Here is a 19,765-nt window from a genome sequence, read left to right as displayed (position 1 = left end):
CCGACATATCCTTTCCCTACCGTCCTCAGACCCCCAAATAACACCAAAGTGAAAGCCAACGCAAACTCCCCATTCAGGATGTAATTCTTTCTCTCTACAGCTTTCTCTCCTCAACCCCGCCACGATTTCTCCACTTTCTTTGGCCCGCCTTGCCCCATGCGTCTCCTGAAGCCGCAATGCCACCAATCCCCAGAGAGTTATTCACGTCTACCTCATGATCTCTTGGAAGATCAACTGCTTCAGCTGCTCCTTGCTGAGGTTATCCTTTTGCTTGTCGAAATCAAAGAACTCCTCCGGGATAGGAGGGGCAGTGGGCTCATCATCTGGGTCGTGGTACGGTTCCAGGTACGGGTGCTTAAGCGCCTCCTCGACCGTAATCCTCTTGACTGGGTTGAAGGCGAGCAGTTTCTCGAGCAGGTCCAGGGCGAGATCCGATGTGGTGGGAAAGAGCGTCCGGAACGGCACCTTCTTCTTAAAGGGCAGTGAGCGGATGTATTCACGAGCACGGCGGGATTTGATGCCATAGTAATCCTCCATCGTTGGGGTGCCCAAGACGTCCAGGATGAGGGTGAGCTGGTGGTGGTCTGACACGAGTGTTAGTCGCCGGAAACGATTAATCGGAGGAAATTCTGGCACATACAGTCTTTGCCCGGAAACAGAGGCTTGCCGCTTAGCATCTCAGCCAAGATACAGCCCACAGACCAGACGTCGATCGCCTTGGTGTACTCCTTGAAAGTCAACATAATCTCAGGGGCACGGTACCAGCGCGTTGCGACGTATTCTGTCATGAAACCAGAGTTGTCTTCTTGCGAGGCAGCGGAGCGAGCCAGGCCAAAGTCGCAGACCTTGAGGTCACAGTTCGCGTTGAGAAGCAGATTAGACGGCTTCAGGTCGCGATGAAGCACATTTGCGGAGTGCATCGCCTTGAGAGCGCGCAGGGTCTGGTAAATGAAGTATTGGCAGTGGTCGTCCGACAACTCTTGGGTACGGATGACACGGTGCATGTCCGTCTCCATCAGTTCCTGTATTGCGCATAAGCACGTCTAATCTAATGACTCCAAAAACAGGCGGACATACCTGAATGAGGTACACCTCGTTGAAAGTGTCGTAACTCCGGGGCTTCTGGATGTCTAAGATCGAGATAATGTTCTCGTGGTTGAAGTACCGTAGCAGCTTCATCTCACGTAGTGTTCGCAAGCAGAACATGGAGTGGTCAAAAGGTGTGATTTTCTTGATGGCGACTTTCTGTCCGGAGGGCTTGTGGACGGCGGAGCTATTTAGAATAGATTAGACAGGCTAACGCGTGCGTGTCTCGATTCCCAAACTTACCACACGACTCCATAGGCGCCCTCACCAACGACATCTTGGATGTCGTACTGCTCACTGACATTGAACGAGATCTTCCTCGCGCCCCCTCGGTTCTGTGTGTTGCTCATGGTGATTACTGTATCGCGAATTTGCCCGATTCGTTACTTGAGTCGTGCGTGGAGTTTCCAAGGTTAGAATCGACTAGGGGATCCCGCCGTCGAGAAGCAGAAAACGGTCGTCAGTGCGGAGGATGAGATCGGCTTAAAGTCGGGAAGGTTCTTGTAGGTTGTGTTTGGCGATCAAGGACTCAAGGGAAGGTAATGGGTATCTATCACCAATAATGGCAGGTTAGCAATCCGGCCCACCAGCTGGAATCGCAATGCAATGAAGTTGTTGTATGTGTAGGCTATGATCAAATACGCGCCGTCCACGATAGTAGAAATTGGCAGTCTCCAGGTATTGACAAAGGGAAGCGTCGTCCTAAGAGAGGCGTCGATCGTACGGGAAAGAACGTGCGAGGTTGTGTGGGACAGGGATACGGCGACCAAGCGTCCAAAGGTGTGGTACGGATTCCTAGGGGCCGTCTTGTTTCTAGAAGGTCCAATGGAAGATCCCAAGAACGAAGCGCCTGGCGAATGCTCGCGGACGAGGTTGTTTGCTGGCGGGGTAGGAAGAGGGACGAGGGGGTACGGCGATCAAACGCTTCATCTGTATGCCCTCTGCAAGCGTAAGCTCCCTTCGCTTGGAGTAGACTCGGCCGAGAAGAAAGACGTTGCTTATGTCGCAGGGCACCTGGTAAAATATCCGGAGGGAGGGTGTTGCCAAGCTCCTAGCCGCTGGTAGGGATGACTTTAGGCGAGGCTGGAGGTGATTGCCAGAGAGTTTCTCGATGACATCTCCGTCGCTCGCTTGATATGGGGGGTTGGATGCTTGACGGCAATGGCTAACAAGCATAGAAAAGGATAAACCCTCATACGTACCTAGAGTGTTCCACAAGAAACCCGTACACAATTTCCGTGGCAAGGAGGACCGCTCACGAGGGGCGTAGGTGTTGGGGAGGAAGTTGGAGGTTGCTCTGCGACGACGGCACAGGAGACGAGTTGCAGCAGCGGGAGGGTTGACCTTGGAGTGTGCCCCGCTTCTCGGCTCGCAGGGGACGGGAAGATGTGAGAGAAAATGAACGAACGGCTTGAGCACAAACTTTCCGTATTCACTCCACGGGCGGGCGTAAATCGAGAAGCTGCCGCAAAAGAGGAGGGCTATGGAGAGTCCCAAAACGAGGTTGCGAGCAGAGAGAAAGCGAAGCTCAAAGCTCGTCAACTGGGCGAGGGGAGGCCGTGTTGTAGAAGAACGAAACGGCGACCTTGAGCTTGGCGGCCTTGCTCTTGGATCTGGCCCCTCTCTCCTCTCTCACTGGCGGGTGAGGGGGAGCATGGAACGACAGGGGCTGGGGCCGAGTGGGGTCTGTGGGACTGCCCTGTTAGGCTGTTGGTGGTGGGTTTTGGGCGCTGAATTCAGCCCTGGCCTCCTTCTTCCTACCTTGCTCCTCTCGGCACACCTATGTTCCATGTCCCGGGCAGGTGGATGTTTTAAATGGCCCAAACTGGCCGGTCTCCAATAGTGGTGAATACTCACCATCACGGCGACCCAAAAACGCGAGGTCACGACCGCGGGCAGCCTGGTCCTGCATTCGATCATCTGAAGAGTTTGCAGGCGTTCTTCATTACGTTCCACTGTCCTTCTGCCTGAAAGACACCGTCCAGGCTATGCCGTAGTAGAAGGACTCCGTTAACGTCCGAGAGAACCAACAAAGACGCCCAAATGTTACTCGGTCAAAGGAGCCGGGTGTGTTGCGGCCGGGCTCAGATTCAACAAACGCGCTTCCGGCCCCTCCCGGGCAATGAACTGCCCGGCGAGGCTGGTTTGACAGGCGCTTAAACAATCAAACTGAGAGAGCCATTTTGTGATGCACTACGAATTCCAGCAACGACCCTATTCAAGGTTGCTCTTGCACTTCGTCACTTGGTCACCCCACCCCCTTTTCTCCCTCGATCACACTGCATGGGAACTAAATCGGTCGCACCCTCGTCAATTTGCCAGAAACGAGCACGAAAAGACCTGTCTTGCATAATTCATGTCCCAAACGGCCCAACGAGCAGTCGAATTAGGCGCCCGAGCAGCAACGGGCCAGTCTTTCCACCCCTCACCCCACCACTGCCGTGCAGCGACCTTCAGTGGCCGAAGTCTGGCGCGGCACAAGCACTTTGACCCACTTTCTCATATTCTCTGGGCAAGTCTTTCGTCTTCGGCGCCTGTCTCAAGATCTGAAATCACCAATGGGACGTCGAGAAGAGCTCCCTTGTTTCATGGCCCTCCACCATCGGCCCAAACACAGGCACGGAAACACGAAGGAGACCCGACTCGATGGATGGAAAATACTAAAAGGAAATACCCCGTATAGGAGGGAAGATGGGGGATGAAAAGAAAATCGCCGACCTCTCGCTGGGTTTACGTTCCGTAACGGGTTTCACAGGCAAAATGTAACTCCCCTTCCCACACGCCTTGCCAACACTATCGACTCCGGACGCGGGTCTAACCGCGACCTAAGTCCCAACACTCCCAAGCCGTACCAGCAGTTCAGGGTTTCCCTCTCTCATTGGCCGCTATTGTGAGCCGCCCCCCAAGCGGCCGTGAGGCAGTGCATCGGTCTTTGTAACCTTTCGAGACGACAAAAGAGCCCAAGATTAGACCAGATTCCCGAATTCCACCGCTGGCTCAAGGTCTAGTTACAACATGGGAAGAACTACCTCAATACGGATAGCAGCACCAGGTCGAAGCTCGCGTAAACTATGAATGGAACATATCCACCCACCGTACTCACGCTAACATCTTAATCGCACCCTCTATCAACTCTTATGATGCCATAACACATCCTGCAGATGCAAGGCTGGCAAAAGAGAAGGGAAGAGCCGCGCCGGTGCCTTGTACATAACCGCACTTGTGTGCCTGTATGCACCGCTCTTGCGTACATGTCCACGGGTATGTACCTGCGCAAGATCGGAATCCACAACGAAGCGAGAAAAGCGGCCACAGCAAAGGCGGCCCGGCCGAGTGGGGTCCAACGCTCAAATCGCGGGAGCCCGGCGTTTCTGATGCAACTGGGCTTGTCCATGTACGTTGCTGCTATTCTCGGCACACACACATGCACCTGGACACACACACAAGACGAGACAAGGCAAGGCAAGGACACAAAAAAGCACCCGACCGACCGACCGCCTGCCCGGGTCGGTTCGGCCGGCCGGTCGATCGGGGCCTGTTAGTTCGGTCTTCGGTCACGTTGGCTTTTGGAACCTAGTTAACGGGGGGTTTACGCATACGGATTTGGGGGTCCCGTAGCGACGAGTTATGTGCTGACTGTGTCCAACTGAAGTTATCTGGTGTGAAACCGCTGAGCTGAGTGCGACTGCGGGACAAAAGTCGCAACGATGGCCGGACTGGATGTTATTTGATAGGGGACCTCATGCCAGCTAGGTTAGGAAGACGTGTTGTTTAGGCAATGATTCCTAAGGTGATTGATTGATGTCGAGGGTTGGTTTTTGATAGATTTCTAAACGGGCTGACGGTGCCGTTCTTTTTTTGGTGGTGGGGGCGCTCCTTGAGGCATACTATGTAAGCGCGATGTACGAACATTCATGACATGATCACCGGGCGAAAGAGAGTGAACCATGACCACGACGACCCAACATGTCGGGTTTGACCGGGATTTCAAGCGTTTTCCCGTCTACTGGCATTTGACTGCTGGGAGAAAAAAAGGTGGAAACAAGAATTCTATTCCACGTATCACAGAGTAAGGATCATTCATTGCCTCCAGCTCTGGCCGCAGTCGTCTCACCACACATCATTATTGAACAACCTGTGACAAAAAACACAAATCAGCATCATGATTCCTGCCTCCCGCCTTAAACAACCGACGCCCGCCGGCGCCACCTTTTTTTTTATTTAGAAACTAACCTTCTCCCGCAGCGTCCCCATCCACTGCTGATAGCTCATCCCCTGATCCGCCCGATCCTCCACCAACAGCGTCTGCGCCCACAGCTTCAGACTCGGCTCGCCGTCCTCGCGTACAATGTACAAATGCGGCACCACAATGCTGCCGACCCCGCGCGCCTTGTGATCGCGGCTCTTTTGCACGACCGCACGCACACGCTCGTTGAAATCGTTGTCCAGCTCTGGTAATGCGCCCTTGCCGACGCGCAGCTGGGTGCGGTCCGACACGCCAAAAACGTCCACGAGCAACTGCGGCACGGCGTCGCGGCCGACCCAGAGGAACTGGGTCTGGCCGTCGTCGATCAGGTACAGGCCGTAGGGGACAAACCGCTCGGATGACAGGTTGAGCGGCGGCGGGAGGACAATCTGGCTGGTTTCTGGGTCTGGGTAGCCCGCGTTGTCGGGCATGTCGTGCAGTGAGTACATGTGCGGGTAGATGTACTGGATGAGCAGAGGCAGGGGGAGGGTGGACAATAGGCAGAGGGCGGCGGAGCGAAGGTCGGATGGGATCTGCGCAGATTTGCGCAGGCCGACGTGCTTGATCAGCCCGAGGAACAGGGCAGGCAGGCCGCGGAGGTTGGCTGGGAACTGCAGACCACCGCCCATGCTGCCGCCGGCGAGCTCTTTGCGGAAGGTCTGCAGCAGTTCGGTCACCTTGCTCTGCAACAAGTCCCGAGCCGAGTCGAGACCGCTGCCGAGCGCCTTTTCGACGGCCTTGTGAGTGTAATAGGTGGTGATGGCGCTCTGGTCGGCGGAGGCATAGAGGTCGGCGATGTTCGTGGTGGTCGGTAGGGCCAGCGTCATGACGCGGATACGGCGTTCGCCGTTGCAAGTCGTGTGTAGCACGGCCGTCTGCAGGCAGACGACGCCCTTGGTCAGGTTCTCATCAATGGCCACTTCCACAACGTAGCACTGGTCCCGCGGGAATGCCGGGAACGCGCACAGGTCAGAGCTCCTGTTGAAAAAGTTCCCGTAGAACGTGCTCATGCGCAGACCGGTCGTGGCGCGGACACGAAGAACTGCCTCCAGGCCAACCTCAGAGGACAAAAAGTCGCTAAACTCGGACGCGAACTTGATGGCATCCTCGGGTCGGCCAGCATTCCACCCGGGGTAGAACCAGGTCTGCCCGCCTGTGTATCTCGGCAAATTGCTGAGCGAGGCCACGTCCTGATACTGCGAGGAGAAAAGGAACATGTCGATGGACACCTGATTCTTAGAGCACTCCACAGCAAAGCTCTTGTAGAAACTGTTTGCGGTCTGGAGCAGGCCGCCTTCTTTCGACGTGCCCAATAACTTCTTGTCTTCGCGCATCTCGAGCTTTCCGTGGCCGAGATTAGGCAGCGAGGCACTGAGGACGACAATCTTGCCGCCGAGAGGGGAGATGAGCTTATGGCCGGCCCGCAGAGCAGACCCCATGCACGACCCATTGTTTTGGTTGCTAGCAAACATCTCAGGAAGCTTGGCAAGGAAGTTCTCGATGCTGTTCCGGCTCTCGGTCAAGGGGACGAGCAGATCCTGGGGTACCGGGAGGAAAGGCTCATCCAGGTCGCTGATCACCAGCATGTTCGTCTCGCCGTTCTCGTCCGTGTCCTTGGGTACTGAGAAGTAGTGCAAGCTCGAATCAACGGCGATGAAGCCGAGCCGGGTGCGCCTGTCGGCATTCGGGATCCTGTTGAGGCTGTCGAGGATGGTGCGCGCGCTGGTGGCCAGGAGGCCGGTCGAGACGGCAGCGTAGCTCACGTCGAATAGGAACAGATACACCAGCGGCTGCGGCGGGCGAACCATGTACTCCTGGGGCGCGACAAACTCGACGACAGCGTGGTTCAGTTCGTGGCGTTGCCAGCGGTCCACTGTCTTTTGGGCGGCCGCGTCCCAGTCAAAGGCCTGGGGCACGTCGTTGGTGAGATTGCACATGTTGCAACGCCACCGGTGGCCGTGGTCCAAGAAGGTCACAAACGGGTTGATGTATGACCTGCATCTCCGGCAACGCGAAATAACCTGGTCTTGGATAACGGGAACGGGGTCGTCGAGGTCGTGGAGCGCCGCGTAGGGCTGGATCACCAGCGCCAAGGGCAGCTTGCTCTTCTTGAGCAGCGAGTGCGTCGTAGGGATCGCGTTCACGGTAGATCGCACATATTTTGGTTGACAGTTCGCATCGGGCGAGGGAGTAACGCTGGACTGTTTCCAAGGGTCAGCACAACTGCTATCAACAGCACTTCACAGGATCTTTCAATCCCTATGGAAGATGTGAAACTATCTACACGTACGTTCGGGGGCAAAATGATAGGCGGCGGCGGGAGGTCTAGCTCGGAGACGTTAAAAGGTTGGCTGAGGAGATCGGTCGGGTAGAGCTGGTTAAGCGGGCCGGCGCGCGCCTGGGGGGGAAGCTGCTGCGGCTGTTGCTGCCCGCCAGGGCCGATGTTCATGGCCCCCATGCCGGCAGTCAGACCGGCTACGCCTCCCTGAGCCGGGGCAGCGCCGGCCGAAGTGTAGTAAGGATCGGGCGCCTGGTAACCGCCCACAGGGGCGGACGGCTGCGGCATGCCATACGGTTGCTGCTGCTGCTGTTGTTGCTGTTGCTGCGGCTGGGCACCACCATAGGCCGCAGACTGGGTTTCTTGTTGCGGGTAACCACCATACGCCGGGGCAGGAGCTCCAAATTGTCCACCGCCCTGCGCCTGGCTACCTACGGCAGCATTTCCCCCCGTGGCGACGTCAAAGGCGCCGGCAGCATATGTGCGCTTCTTCTTCTTGCCGTGGTCCGCTGCATGGGCTGCGCTCGCGGGCGGGGCCACAGCGTCGGGGGCCGGGTTCGCATAACCTTGGTCGGGATAGGGGGGCTGCTCGGCGCCGGGCTGCTGGGGCGGATACTGGCCGTAGCCATCGTGGGGCGCTGACATCTTCGATGTCGCTGTCGTCGCGAGAGGAGTCGGAGTACGAAGCAGTCGTGGGGGTTGTGGAGTTGTTTCTGGTGGACGTGCGACGCTGCAACAGCGCCTTGTCGGTATAATTCGGGCGGAGAGCGGACAATGCAGCGCCAAAGTCAACAACACCAAGGCGGGAGCCGGGTAAGGTGCGTGATGTATTAATTTGTCGGCGACGTGTTCGCGGGTGGGATGTGCGGTCGCCCGAGGGCCAAGGCGGAGAGCTGGCAGAAAGGGTTAAAGTTAACGTATGGCGTCGGTGGCCCAGTGGCGGGCAGTGGAGCAAGCTCCCAATTGGCACGAGAAGCTGGTGCTGTGTCCTTAACCGATTTGGTGGAGGGGCTGCCTTGCGGCTGCGGAAGACAGGCTGGCCAGATCAGCTCTGTTAGTGCACTGCTGGAGCTCCCAGGGAGTGTGGACGAGACCACTCAGACAGCTGCCGTGCTGGTCCACCAGTGCCGCGACTCGCACTGTGGCGCTGGAGCCGTGGCTGCGCGGCTGCCAAGGAAAGTACATGTGCAGGCGAGTGGCCGCCGAGACCCGGTTACCAAATGCTTCGATACTGGCATATTTCGGAAGTACCATGGAAATCGCACGCTCGTAACATACGAGAATGTTACGCCGGTATTTTGCAGCGTCCTCGCTTTCGGTCCTCGGTACGTAAGGTACTTTACATCAAACATTACATTACGTTTTGTATTACCATCAACGTTACCAAAGTTTCGAGGGCCTCCAGGGTCTGCACATCAGGGTCGTCACCAGCGGCCATGGCCACCTGCTCACACCACGGGTCTCCCTGCAACTGCCACCCCTCCATCCGAGCCAAAGGTAGCATCAAGCCGCGCGGGAATAAGCCTGAAGCCTCGGCGCCTTGGGGGACGCGATTCTTTTCTAAATGAGCGTGACGCTCTCTCCTGGAATCGATCAATCTTTCTTTACCACAATGAAACTCTGATTCTTTCCCGGCCTTCACGCTCGGCGCATTAATCGAACGGAAGTGTTTCTGCTTCAGGCCAACAGAACAGCCAAGACCGGAAACAGAGTCGCCCCCATTTAGACCACAACTTTTCACTCAGGTCGCTCAGGTCGCTCAGGAGGCAGCCCACCCACTCCACCGTGTGTTCTTTTCTTAGATGAAAAGGGAGTGACGCATGACGTTAAACCGGCCGTTCTTGGGAAGAATTTGACTCGAGAGATTCCGCGGTGATTTTTTTTCGATTTCTCGACTTTCATTCCTCAGACGCATTCCGTAACATTCATTGATCTCATTCAATCGCCCATCTCCCAATCCGCTCCTTTTCCCTGTGACACCACGATCTCCTCACCACATCACTCCCTGCAATAATCCTCACCATGTCTTGGGGCAAAGACACCACCAAGGCGCCGCCGTCCACTATCCGGTTAGTATAAACCCCCCCAAACAATATTCTTCATCCCTTCTCCCGTATGTATGTACTAAACCCCCTCCCAGCCAACTCCTCCCCCTCCTAGTGACCCTCCTGGTCCTCGCAGCACTCGCGTGGATCGGCTACCAAATCTACCTCTCGCTCGGCAAGATCCAAATGCAAGCGCGCAAGCAAATGGGCGACAACGTGACGTTCACCAAGGACGGCGTGCGCCTCAAGGTGCAGGGCATGGAGGACGAGTCGTATGTGGATCGGACCCAGAGCTGGGTCGTTAAGGCGTGGGAGCTTGGGACGGGGACTGGGTCGGGGGCTGGGTCCGCGGGGAAGGAAGGTGATGCGAAGAGGAAGAGGTTTATAACCCCCCCTTTTCTTTTTCCCTTTAGGCGGGAGATTGGGTGAGAGTGGTCGTTAACTTGGGAATAGGAACGTTTTGACGAAACAGAGGACTGGAGATCACTCATAGTCCCAGGTTTGGAAGGACTTAGGACAGGGAAAGGACAAAAAAAAGGGGGTGTTGGGGGTAAACAAATCCCTAAATGAGGTGGTCATGGCGGAGTCTCGCATGATGAAACAAGACGACCGCGTTACGGATTCGCTCACAGCAAGTATGGGAAGTCGACGCGTTGTATTTTATTCGGCACGGCTTTGCTTGGGTTCGATGATTGCTTCCAATGAGCCGTCCTCTGCTTGCCATGATTTATTTACAATGGCTCTAATCAATATATGCAAAATCACTATGGCAGACATAACATCGCCTCATCCCTATCCCGTGTCTCCTGCGGGATGATTCTGACCGTCCAAAACACCGATCCCTTCAGCTCTCGTATTCGCTGAAATACTTCTTTCGTCCGATCCATCCGTTTACTGCTCCCGCAGCTACTCATCCGGGGGCGTATGGGGCTCTGGAGTCGGATAGGCTTGTCGAGGTGAAGACACGACCTTCTCAAAATTGGCGGCGGCCACCCCTGACGCGGCATTCTTGACATCCGACCACATCAGCATCGACGGGACGCGGAATTGGAGCTATATTCTTGTCGTTAGTAAAGGTACTCTGCTGTACGGGGGGAAATAAACGTAGAGGTCAGTCATACCAAACACAATATATGTGCGTACTTGACCCCCAGTACGTCGCCGATGTGTCTGAGCCGCCCGCGGATATATGTTCGTTCTAGAGGTGTGCCGCGTTAGTGAGGTGTCCCAACCCCTGAATCAAATCCAACCAAGGAAAGAACCGCAACATACGAGCATCGGTGGTATAATCCTGCGTCAAAACGCACGCCAGGGGAAAAGCCAAAAAGTAGCCCGCCAGTCCCTTACTCACGCTCCCATCACCACCGGCAACCCCCACCGGCATGTCCTGCGGCCACAAGTCTTTCCGTTTGAGATGCCATCCCAGACAGCACGGCACCGACGCGAGGATGTCGGCGATGATATCGATACACAGGCGTGCCGCCGACGCGAACTGCGGCATCGTGCGGTAGTCGCCAGGGAAGTTCACCCACGCGAGAGTGCGCACAATGATGGACATGAGTGCCAGCCGTGCCGCACGCAGCTGGTTCCAAAGCCCAGCCACCCAGATATCAGGGTATAGATCCACTCTCCCGGGGAACACCTCCGCCAGGGAGTAGTCCTTCCCGTCACTGGACACAGAGGACGGGTCGCTGTACTGCCAGCAGAGGGTGCGGGCGCGCCACGACTCGGGCACGGAGGCCATCCAGTGGGTCATGGCCTGGTCGAGTTGGTAGCTGCGGCGGACCAGGTCTTGGGCGCGCCGGATGTTGTCCGGGGTACGGGTGATGCCGGTCATGAGGCGTGTGGCTGTACTGCGCACTTCGCCGGCTTCGAGGCAGAGGCGCTGACAGGCCGAGCCCGTGGGGTCGATTACGGCGTCGCGCATCCACCAGTCGGTGCCCATGGGCGGGGCGATGCCGGTTGAGAGGGCATGGACGATCTAGGCGCGAGTCGGATCAGAATTTGGCCAGAGCTATGGGAGCCTCAGGGGGGAGTGTGTATTGTGTTTGTTCCACTTACCAGTTGTGTCCGCACTGCAATGAACAGCTGCAAACCGACCTTGGTCTTCAGCTGGGCACGCCCTCGGGCTTTCACCAACTGGATGGCCCCTTCAGTGTGTGAGCCCCATGCTAGACTCCCAATCTGCTTCGCCGTGATATTCTATTCCCCCATCATGGTCGTTAGCCTCCCGTTCCCATATCTCCATCTCCCAGTCGAAATTCAAAAGAAGACATACCTCAAACATCCCTAATAACAACACGGCCGCCAGCACCGAGTCATCCTTCCACCTTACCGGATCCACAAGCGCAGCCTGCGTCGCCCTCAGCGCTTGGCTATACTCCCCAAACGCTTTCCCCAAGATCCCACCAGCCCGCTGTTTCCCCAACACAACACCTCCCAAGCCCAACGGACCGGGCCCAGCAACACCAGCCCCGGATGACGACGACGATGAGGATGAGGTCGAGGAGGAGGCAGAGGATGGTGAAGAAGGGGATACACACGCCATGCGGTTTCCCCACGACGCCAATGCGCACGCGTTAAATGCGCGCACGAGGTGCTCGTCCCCTTTCCCCTTCCCGCCGGCTCCTCCTTTTCCATCTAGTCCAAGTGGTGGCGCATTGGTGGTTGCAGTCGGGGTCGTGCTCGACGAGTGGTTGAGTAGAGGGAGGAGGTAGTCCAGGAACCCGCGGGAGCCGTCAGGGCCCGGGACGAGGACAAAGTTGGCGAAGAAGTGGCTGGGCGCGAGGGACTCTGGGGGGATGTGTAGAGGGGAAGGGGAGAGCGCGGCAGCTGTTTGAGATTGGCGGGCTAGAAGAAGGCGGTGTTGGCGGGGGGCCGTGGTGGTGGAGGTTATTGTTGTTGTTGTTGCTCTTGACGATGATGGTGATGATACATCCGACGTGGATGAGGAGGCAGCAGCAGCAGCGGCTCTTTTGCCGGCCTTCCTACCCCCACTACCACCGCCAGCTTTCCGAGCCCCGCCGAGGTTGAGGGCCCGTCGCCGAGCAGCGTGATTCTCGTTGCGGAGGACAATGTCAAAGTCGTCTCGGTAGCCGGGACAGTCACGTCGGGCTTTGGCGCATTGTTTGCATGTTGGTTTGGTCTCGTCGCACTAGGCACACCGTCAGGATGATCTGTTAAAGCAGAGAAGTCAAGGGGGCGTGAGCATATGCACTTTGACACGTCGAGTCCTACACGTCTGGCAGCCCTTCGAGGGTGTTCCATCAAAACCCATGACTGACAATGGGTGTGTACAACAGGGCGTCCTGTTGTATCACATGAATAAGGTATATGGATCTCGCTGTTTTAGACGGTCAACAATGGAACTGTGAAACTTTGATCCCAGTATCGGACGGCAATCGGGTCAAGAACAGGCATACCGCCTTACCTTACGGTGTACACAACTTGGCTCAATGGCTACTAGGTAGTACCGTCTTGCTCTTCTTGTACACGACTGCTGGGGGGGCGTCCGGGCCCCCAACTTCCGAATCTAAAATCCAGCTAGCCGGAACCGAGATCGGGAACCCGACGAGCCGACACAGCATAAGCTACCAAGATGTGATTGTGACTGTGACCATCCCGAGGCGTTGGGAACAAACCGGATCATGACGCGGATCCGCGTTCCCGGAATTCCTTCGCTGCGCCAAGCAAGGAAGCAGCGCGTCTTCGTGTGTACACTAGCGTTACGTTGTCTCCTTTTCCGGCCCCACATCAGGATGAACAGGAGGAAAGCGGAGGGAGAAAAGAAAGAACAAAACTGAAAAAAAAAGAGAAGAGAAGGAAAGAACGGCCTGTCAACGACGTTAATCCAAACAGAGACAATCCTCCTCCACTAACCAATCATCTATCAAGCCAACTCTCCCAGGTTCACCAAGCCTCTGATTCATTGAGTTAACCCCGGCCATGGTTCGAGACCGTCCCGAGGCACCTGCCCTGCTTCTGTCCTCCGATTCCCCCCAAGCCAGTTGAAACAGGCATGTATACTCCGTACCCGTACTCTGTACATGACGCATGAGAGCTGCACTACGAAGGTAAGAAGGTAACTGCCCGCAGAAACACAGAATGGAAACCCAAACGGAATTGTTTCCAACTTTACAAGGCGACCCGGCCGGCAGCTGAAACCCCCGCTTGCTGAAGCCGGGGAACCTTCCCAAAGGTACCATCCGGCCCCCTGTATTCGTAAACCTCCGCCCCAAACCCCTAGCTCACTCACCCTGAAAGCTAGCCACCTTGGCACGAATCTCCCCCCTCCACCAACAAAGCTGCGTTTCTGCAACTCAGCTCTCAGCAACGAGAACAGCTGGAAACAGGGGTCGATCGCGTCAAAGGATGGATCTCATGGGGGACGGAGGAATTGAAGGTATCTCAGCCGCCGATGCTGACGGCGTGACCTCCGTCTTTGCGCGGGGAGAACACAAAAGAAGCTAGGGACAAGGGTGAGGGCAAGGAGGAAGAAGAATGAAGCAACCATCGCGAGACCTTGTTCCCTTCCTTGTCTCATGGGCTGTGAGGCTGGTGTCCACGACGACAAATGCAGCAGGCACGTGAGCCATGCAAGTGAATGAGCAATGGCCAGTGTGTTTCGGGAGCCCTGCAAGGGGTTAAGGTGCAGCCGACCACTGACACCGCTGTAGATAGGAGGTCGTCGAGTAGCGAGGAGGATGACATCGCGGGGATGCAAAAGATAGGTAATGCGCAATACTCTATGCGTTTGGGTCCGATTCTTTCTGGGTGAAACAAACATTGAAACCGGGCAACGAAACAATACTTGCGCCCCAATTCCACAGATACACCACCCAGGCATTCAATCACCCCTTCCGCAGTCGGTCGTGTGGGAGCGCAGGTAAGAGTATTTATCTCGTAGTTAAAACACAAAAGGTATTAAAATGTCTCAACAGGTATAGCTTTGGGTAGACCCAATGCTGCTCTCTCCCCTCTCGCCGGCTTATGTACCCCCTTTCTCGACTTCCTGCTCAAGGTAACGTAAAAGCGGGGAAGCAAAGCTTCCCGCACATCTTGACACGCCTGTCTGCTGAAGGCTCTCTTCCCCCCAAGAGCCTCGCCCACCCCATCTCGACCATTCCAAGCAGTGTACTACGTATTGTCCAGATCAACGGCGCCGCTGTAGCCCATGTACACAATAACCTGGACAATACCCCAAAACACATAATCATACATCCAGCTATAAATGCCGTGATCTCTCACGCAACCATCCCCAGCACCACACCTTGCATGTCCGACCTAACGACCTTCGTCAAACATGCCCGCGACCCCATCCAAATCCGGCGTCTTATCGCGTCCCGTCCTCGAACCATCCGCGCCCTGGGCCCCGGCGCCCCCCGAGCCAGCATTCGGCGTCATGAACTCCTGCGCCATCTTACTCCGGCCCGACTTTTTGCCGCCGTGAGCCGACGTTCCTGCCCCAAGGCTCTTGGTGAGCCTGCCCATCTCCGAAATGCTAACACCTTTTAAGTCTTCAAGCAACTCAAGGACCAACGCCCGTTGCTGACGGGAGTGCATCCCGGGCTGTGAGACGTGCCGGATTGTGCGGTCGACATCCTCCGGCTTGATGTTGGGTAAGGACACCAGGATCTCCCTCGGGGTGGACGTCAGAGGCGAGTAGTACGCTAGGATATGGGCGATCAGCGCACCCAGGTCCCGTTGAGAGTCTACAAAGTAAGGGTCGTGGAGGGAGGAGACGGCCGCCTTCATAACTTCCGTAGAAATGAACTCTCGGATCTCCCTCGCCGTTTCCTCTGGGATTGGGAATTCTTCGAGCGGTGCGGTGTGGCCGGTGCCCTTGAGGGTCTTGGAGAGGTCGGAAGGGCTGAATTCGGGCACAATTGACCGGAAAACACGCAGGACTACGCCGCAGCATCTCCCGTCGTGCATTCGGATCGCATGGCTGCAAAAGACGAGGAGCGGAACCGCAATGGAGGGATTCATGAGGCAGAATGTCCGCAGCGGCGGGTATTTTCCGCCCGATGTCGCCTCCTCCGTCTTCTCACCTGATGCTTTGTTACGGTCAGTAAGAAGAATGTGAGGGAAAAGATGAGGACGGGGAAAATAGGAGCTTACCATCCCTGGCCGGATCAAGGACATCTGCAACCATGAGCACCGCAGAATACGTCAACTGCCTCAGAATACTTTCCGCCTTCATCTCCTCGGTTAACTCGTCCGCTGCCGCTCGGACCTCCTCTCGGCTCCCGAGCTTCCCCCACTCGGAGCTGATCTTTGTATCCATCTGCTCAAAACAGGTGGCCAAGATCGGGGGGACAAAGTGCTCCCGTAACTCCATCGGGCAATTGTCGACCAGAAACCTCACCAATGTCAACAGGTTAATGACCTGGTGAGAAGAAAGGTAGACCGCGTCAGCAAATAAAGCATTTGCCAACGGCCCAGGGAGCTCCATAAACCCGTAGAACTGCATGTCCAGCCGAGTCATACAATATATGATGGCGTAGCAGGTCTCGCGCACAAACCGAACAGTCCCACGGATCGTTGACGCAAGCCCTTCGAGAGTATTCTTCTTCCCTAGCACTCTGGCATAAAAGTCGTCCTTACTGCCTTCCGAAATGCCCGCCTGCCAAAATCGGTCAGACAGTAAGCGGCCCACCACCGGTTTCGTTTCTGTCGGTAACAAGTTCCAGTTGTCGGGATTATGCGACGCGTGCGCGTAGCTGAATGAGTGTTAGCATCCGGCCCAAAGCAAAGTCTTTGGGATCATGTAGCCTAATTACCTCAAGAATTTGAGAAGCTCAGGTAAGATGAGTTGGAATCCGTCTTGCCAGAGGGTGCAAGATGCCTGATAAGGTGGCGAGCCCTTTTCTATCCTCTCAACGGAGTACGTCAAGAACGACTTGGTAACTCTGAGCGGGAGAGCCTGGAAGCGCGTTAGCTATGGTTCCGTGTGGATGTGGACCATGAGATCCTCCACCTACCGATTGCCTTTGCTCCAGCTCTGCTTGAAGAGCTAGCCCTTCCTCGTCGAGGTCTGCAGAGCCCCAGTCACGATTCTCATGAATGCGGCGCCGCACTACATATTCCTGCACCTTGTCGAGACCTAATAGCTCGCAGAACCCGCTGTAGGATCCAAGGGCTTGTTTTAGTGACTCGTCTTTCCATTGGTTCTTGACGGGCTCAATAAACGCGGTAAGTTTGGAGAGCCGCAGGGCTGGATCGATACGTGTGGCTCGGTGACTACAGCTGGTTAATACCTCACTCAAGCCCAAGCTTAGTAGCTCATTCGTGACCGTAGAGTGACCTACATGATAATAAAGAGGAAGCTTTGGTAAGCAACCTGGCGCTTCTCGTCTAGAGTACCCGAAGCGATCATCTCTTGGACCTTTGCCTCAAGTTGATCATACACGTCCTGTTGATGGGTCAGTTCCATATGGCGCTGGGCGGAAGGCGAGCGGGACAGGAGTGCGACTCACAAGAAGGGGATCCGGCATCTTAGATGCGAGCCGTTGTAGCTCGACCATGCTTTCAGTTTGGAGATCACGAATGGCGTCGTTGAAAACCTTGTGTTCGGGCTGTAAAGCCGGCCATGTCATCAAGATATGCTCGAGCACTCTGAGCATGATATTGGGCTTTGAGTCCAGCGCCCGTGTTGAGAAGGTTACGAGAAGCTGAAGAATTCGCTTGCGGATAAGGGGGTCCTAGGTCGCGGTAAGCAGCTTGACGATAAGCCGGGGGGGAGGGGGGGCACGGTTTTACCTCGAACGTCATCTCTAGAAGGTCGCCACACCACTTCTCAAAATACTCCTCGACAGATGCCGCTTGTTGCTTCTGTGACATGGTAAGAATCTGCAGTTCATGATCCATCCCCCCCGGATAACTCACCTCCTCCGCAGTCCGGCTGCGGGATGTCCTCCATTTGTCATAGCCTTTGAGGCCAGCCTCAATCACGGTTGCATGAGCGTCGACGGTAAGCACAGGTGGAGAAGTCTTGGAGTAGTTGGCAGCTATAAATCACATCACCTTAGCGTTTTGGAGTCAAATCAGGGGTTGTCAGCTTTTCAAGACTCACGGTTCAGTGGGGGTTGTCCATCATAAAGAGTATTGAAGGCACGCTCCGCCCGACCCAAGATATGCGAGAACGCATCGGACATCTTGAGGTGGACAATGCTCTCGATAACAGAGCAGCAATACCGCCGGTAATTTCCAAGAAAGGCGTGTCTCTCTGGAATTGTGTCTGTATCCTCCACAAGTAGGACGTAAACAGGGTCCTCAGTGTCCTCGGGGAAACTCTCGTACCGAATCAAGCGGGCGCAGCATAACTCCAGGAGGTTGACGATGAATGGCATCTCCGCGGCCGCGGGTCCAAGTGACCGGTGAGAAAGAAGGCGTGTCCAGGTAAGCAGCACGGGGATCGAAACGACGAGGCTCTGGCTCTGCACTACCAACATTAAAAGCTCTAGGAAACGCTGGATGTTGGTTTGGGGCGGTATAGCGCCAAATTTACGGTCCAAATAGTTTCCTAGGGAACAGAGAGTCTAACAGGGTTAATAACACACTCAGAGAGACTAGAAAGTTAAGCGTTACTGACCTCGGAGAACTTCTTGGCAAACTGGTACTTGTCATCGTCAATGTCCTGGGCGTCTACCGCCGACCATTCGAACAATCGCCGGAAGAGGTCGACCATAACATCGCTGTACATGGGTACAACGAGGTCAACAAATTCTTCCTCAGCAAAGCTCGACCGGTTGTAGAGAGTGTGTAAGGCTTCGAGAGCAGCCTGCACCTTAGTAGTTAGTACGGCTGTCCCAAGATGCATATAGAGAGAGAGATTGTGGATAGGGGAGGAAATCGAACCTTCTGCAGGGATACATTCGGAGTCGCGAGACAGTTGCACATTACTGGGCGACAACCAACGGCGGTTAATGCTTTAGGAATGGCCCAAGATACCACCGAATTGAGGACATTAAGTGCTTTGATAGCGCACGCCCTAACATCTTCATTGTGCTCCACGCTGCCGAGACATTCGGTGATGAGCTGTGTTATCCTATTGAGCCACCCGTCCCCTTCGCACCGCACATCTGGGCCGGCCTGACGGTTGGGGAAAGCGTCCGACAGAATTGAGGCCGGTGTGAAGATCTCCACGCATGCTTTGCTCAACGCCCCTTCCCGGAGGGCAACCACCGCATCGTCTCCGTTGAAGATCTCGTCAGAGAGCGTCTCAAGTATTTGGAGGACGAGTTGCTTGTGTACAGGGGAATCGGACCCTCGCCAGATGCGAACCAACAAGTAGTCCATGTCCATCCAGCTAGACACCCACGCACGCTTGGCTACTTCCACCCACAGCTGGGCAACTTTATTCCGGAGGTACGGGGGGTCTTCGGCGGAGACAGTCTCAGCTAGCTGCAGTACCCACGAGCGGAGGTATTCCTGGTGCTCGGGGCTATATTCCTCCCAGTTTTGCTTCACTGAATGTTCGAGTAGCGACAGGCCATAGTGGCGAACGATGGGCTCTTGCGGCCTGTTGAAGGCGAGCGTGAAGCCGTGCGAAGGCGCCTCGGCGAGTGATTTGACGTCTTCAAGAAAGGATTGGGCCTCTTGCCGGGCTTGGTTGGGCGAGTAAGGGCTGTGGACGACTTTGAGGGCCTCGTGGATCTTGGAGACGACCTCTTGACCGCCATCGCCGGGAGCGGCTGCCCCAGCGGCCCCGTTGAATGACATGGTCGTCATGCGATTCGAGATGTCACGCCGCACAGGCTGCTGGAGTCGCCAAAAAAAATGTGTCGGCCGGCTTATTTACGGAGATTCGAAGCTGCCCCGTAGCAGCAGAGAGTTCAGTTGTGAATCATACGATCGTGTGGAATCGAAGGCGAGCGGGACGGGGTGCGAGGCGCAAGGTAAGAATCGGTGTGGGCTGTCGAGGTCTGCAAATGGATGGGGCCGGTGAAGCAAGTGTGAAGAAAGCCTAAACAACTTGGTTTGGTAGGAGAAGGTTTCGACCCGAAATACCCCAAACAAAATTGCCTAGAACCAGCGACTCCGGTTTGAGGTGTGCAGTTCTTGAGTGTATTTAGCGTCAGCCAGTTGTCATGGCCCGTCCGTTGTCTG

At 55.8% G+C, this 19,765-nt stretch overlaps 5 protein-coding genes across 5 annotated transcripts; 1 reads left to right on the top strand and 4 right to left on the bottom strand.

Annotated features, from left to right (window-relative positions):
• Positions 1-207: 207 nt before the first annotated feature.
• Positions 208-1,436, bottom strand: C8A04DRAFT_40191 (mitogen-activated protein kinase; the record flags this gene model as incomplete). Its single annotated transcript, XM_062784857.1, has 4 exons — positions 208-584; positions 641-1,022; positions 1,078-1,273; positions 1,330-1,436. The coding sequence occupies 4 exons, from the start codon at positions 1,434-1,436 to the stop codon at positions 208-210; spliced, it is 1,062 nt and encodes a 353-aa protein (XP_062633475.1).
• A 3,871-nt stretch (positions 1,437-5,307) lies between these two features.
• Positions 5,308-8,255, bottom strand: C8A04DRAFT_32390 (uncharacterized protein; the record flags this gene model as incomplete). Its single annotated transcript, XM_062782082.1, has 2 exons — positions 5,308-7,533; positions 7,623-8,255. 2 exons carry the CDS (start codon positions 8,253-8,255, stop codon positions 5,308-5,310), a joined length of 2,859 nt encoding a protein of 952 aa, XP_062633474.1.
• Positions 8,256-9,632: 1,377 nt separating this feature from the next.
• On the top strand, positions 9,633-10,084 carry C8A04DRAFT_32389 (uncharacterized protein; the record flags this gene model as incomplete). The annotated part of the gene is made up of 2 exons (XM_062782081.1): positions 9,633-9,679; positions 9,751-10,084. The coding sequence occupies 2 exons, from the start codon at positions 9,633-9,635 to the stop codon at positions 10,082-10,084; spliced, it is 381 nt and encodes a 126-aa protein (XP_062633473.1).
• Positions 10,085-10,561: 477 nt separating this feature from the next.
• On the bottom strand, positions 10,562-12,932 carry C8A04DRAFT_32388 (uncharacterized protein; the record flags this gene model as incomplete). Its single annotated transcript, XM_062782080.1, has 6 exons — positions 10,562-10,708; positions 10,777-10,853; positions 10,928-11,636; positions 11,717-11,857; positions 11,934-12,809; positions 12,873-12,932. The coding sequence occupies 6 exons, from the start codon at positions 12,930-12,932 to the stop codon at positions 10,562-10,564; spliced, it is 2,010 nt and encodes a 669-aa protein (XP_062633472.1).
• Positions 12,933-14,938: 2,006 nt separating this feature from the next.
• Positions 14,939-19,378, bottom strand: C8A04DRAFT_15229 (armadillo-type protein; the record flags this gene model as incomplete). The annotated part of the gene is made up of 11 exons (XM_062778403.1): positions 14,939-15,711; positions 15,776-16,377; positions 16,438-16,580; positions 16,639-16,897; positions 16,966-17,096; positions 17,119-17,358; positions 17,417-17,485; positions 17,543-17,664; positions 17,730-18,195; positions 18,249-18,437; positions 18,515-19,378. 11 exons carry the CDS (start codon positions 19,376-19,378, stop codon positions 14,939-14,941), a joined length of 3,858 nt encoding a protein of 1,285 aa, XP_062633471.1.
• Positions 19,379-19,765: the final 387 nt, after the last annotated feature.

The sequence above is a fragment of the Dichotomopilus funicola genome (assembly GCF_033296635.1).
Source record: "Dichotomopilus funicola strain CBS 141.50 unplaced genomic scaffold C8A04scaffold_87, whole genome shotgun sequence".
Lineage (NCBI taxonomy): Eukaryota > Fungi > Ascomycota > Sordariomycetes > Sordariales > Chaetomiaceae > Dichotomopilus > Dichotomopilus funicola.
This window is presented reverse-complemented; position numbering and strand designations above follow the sequence as displayed.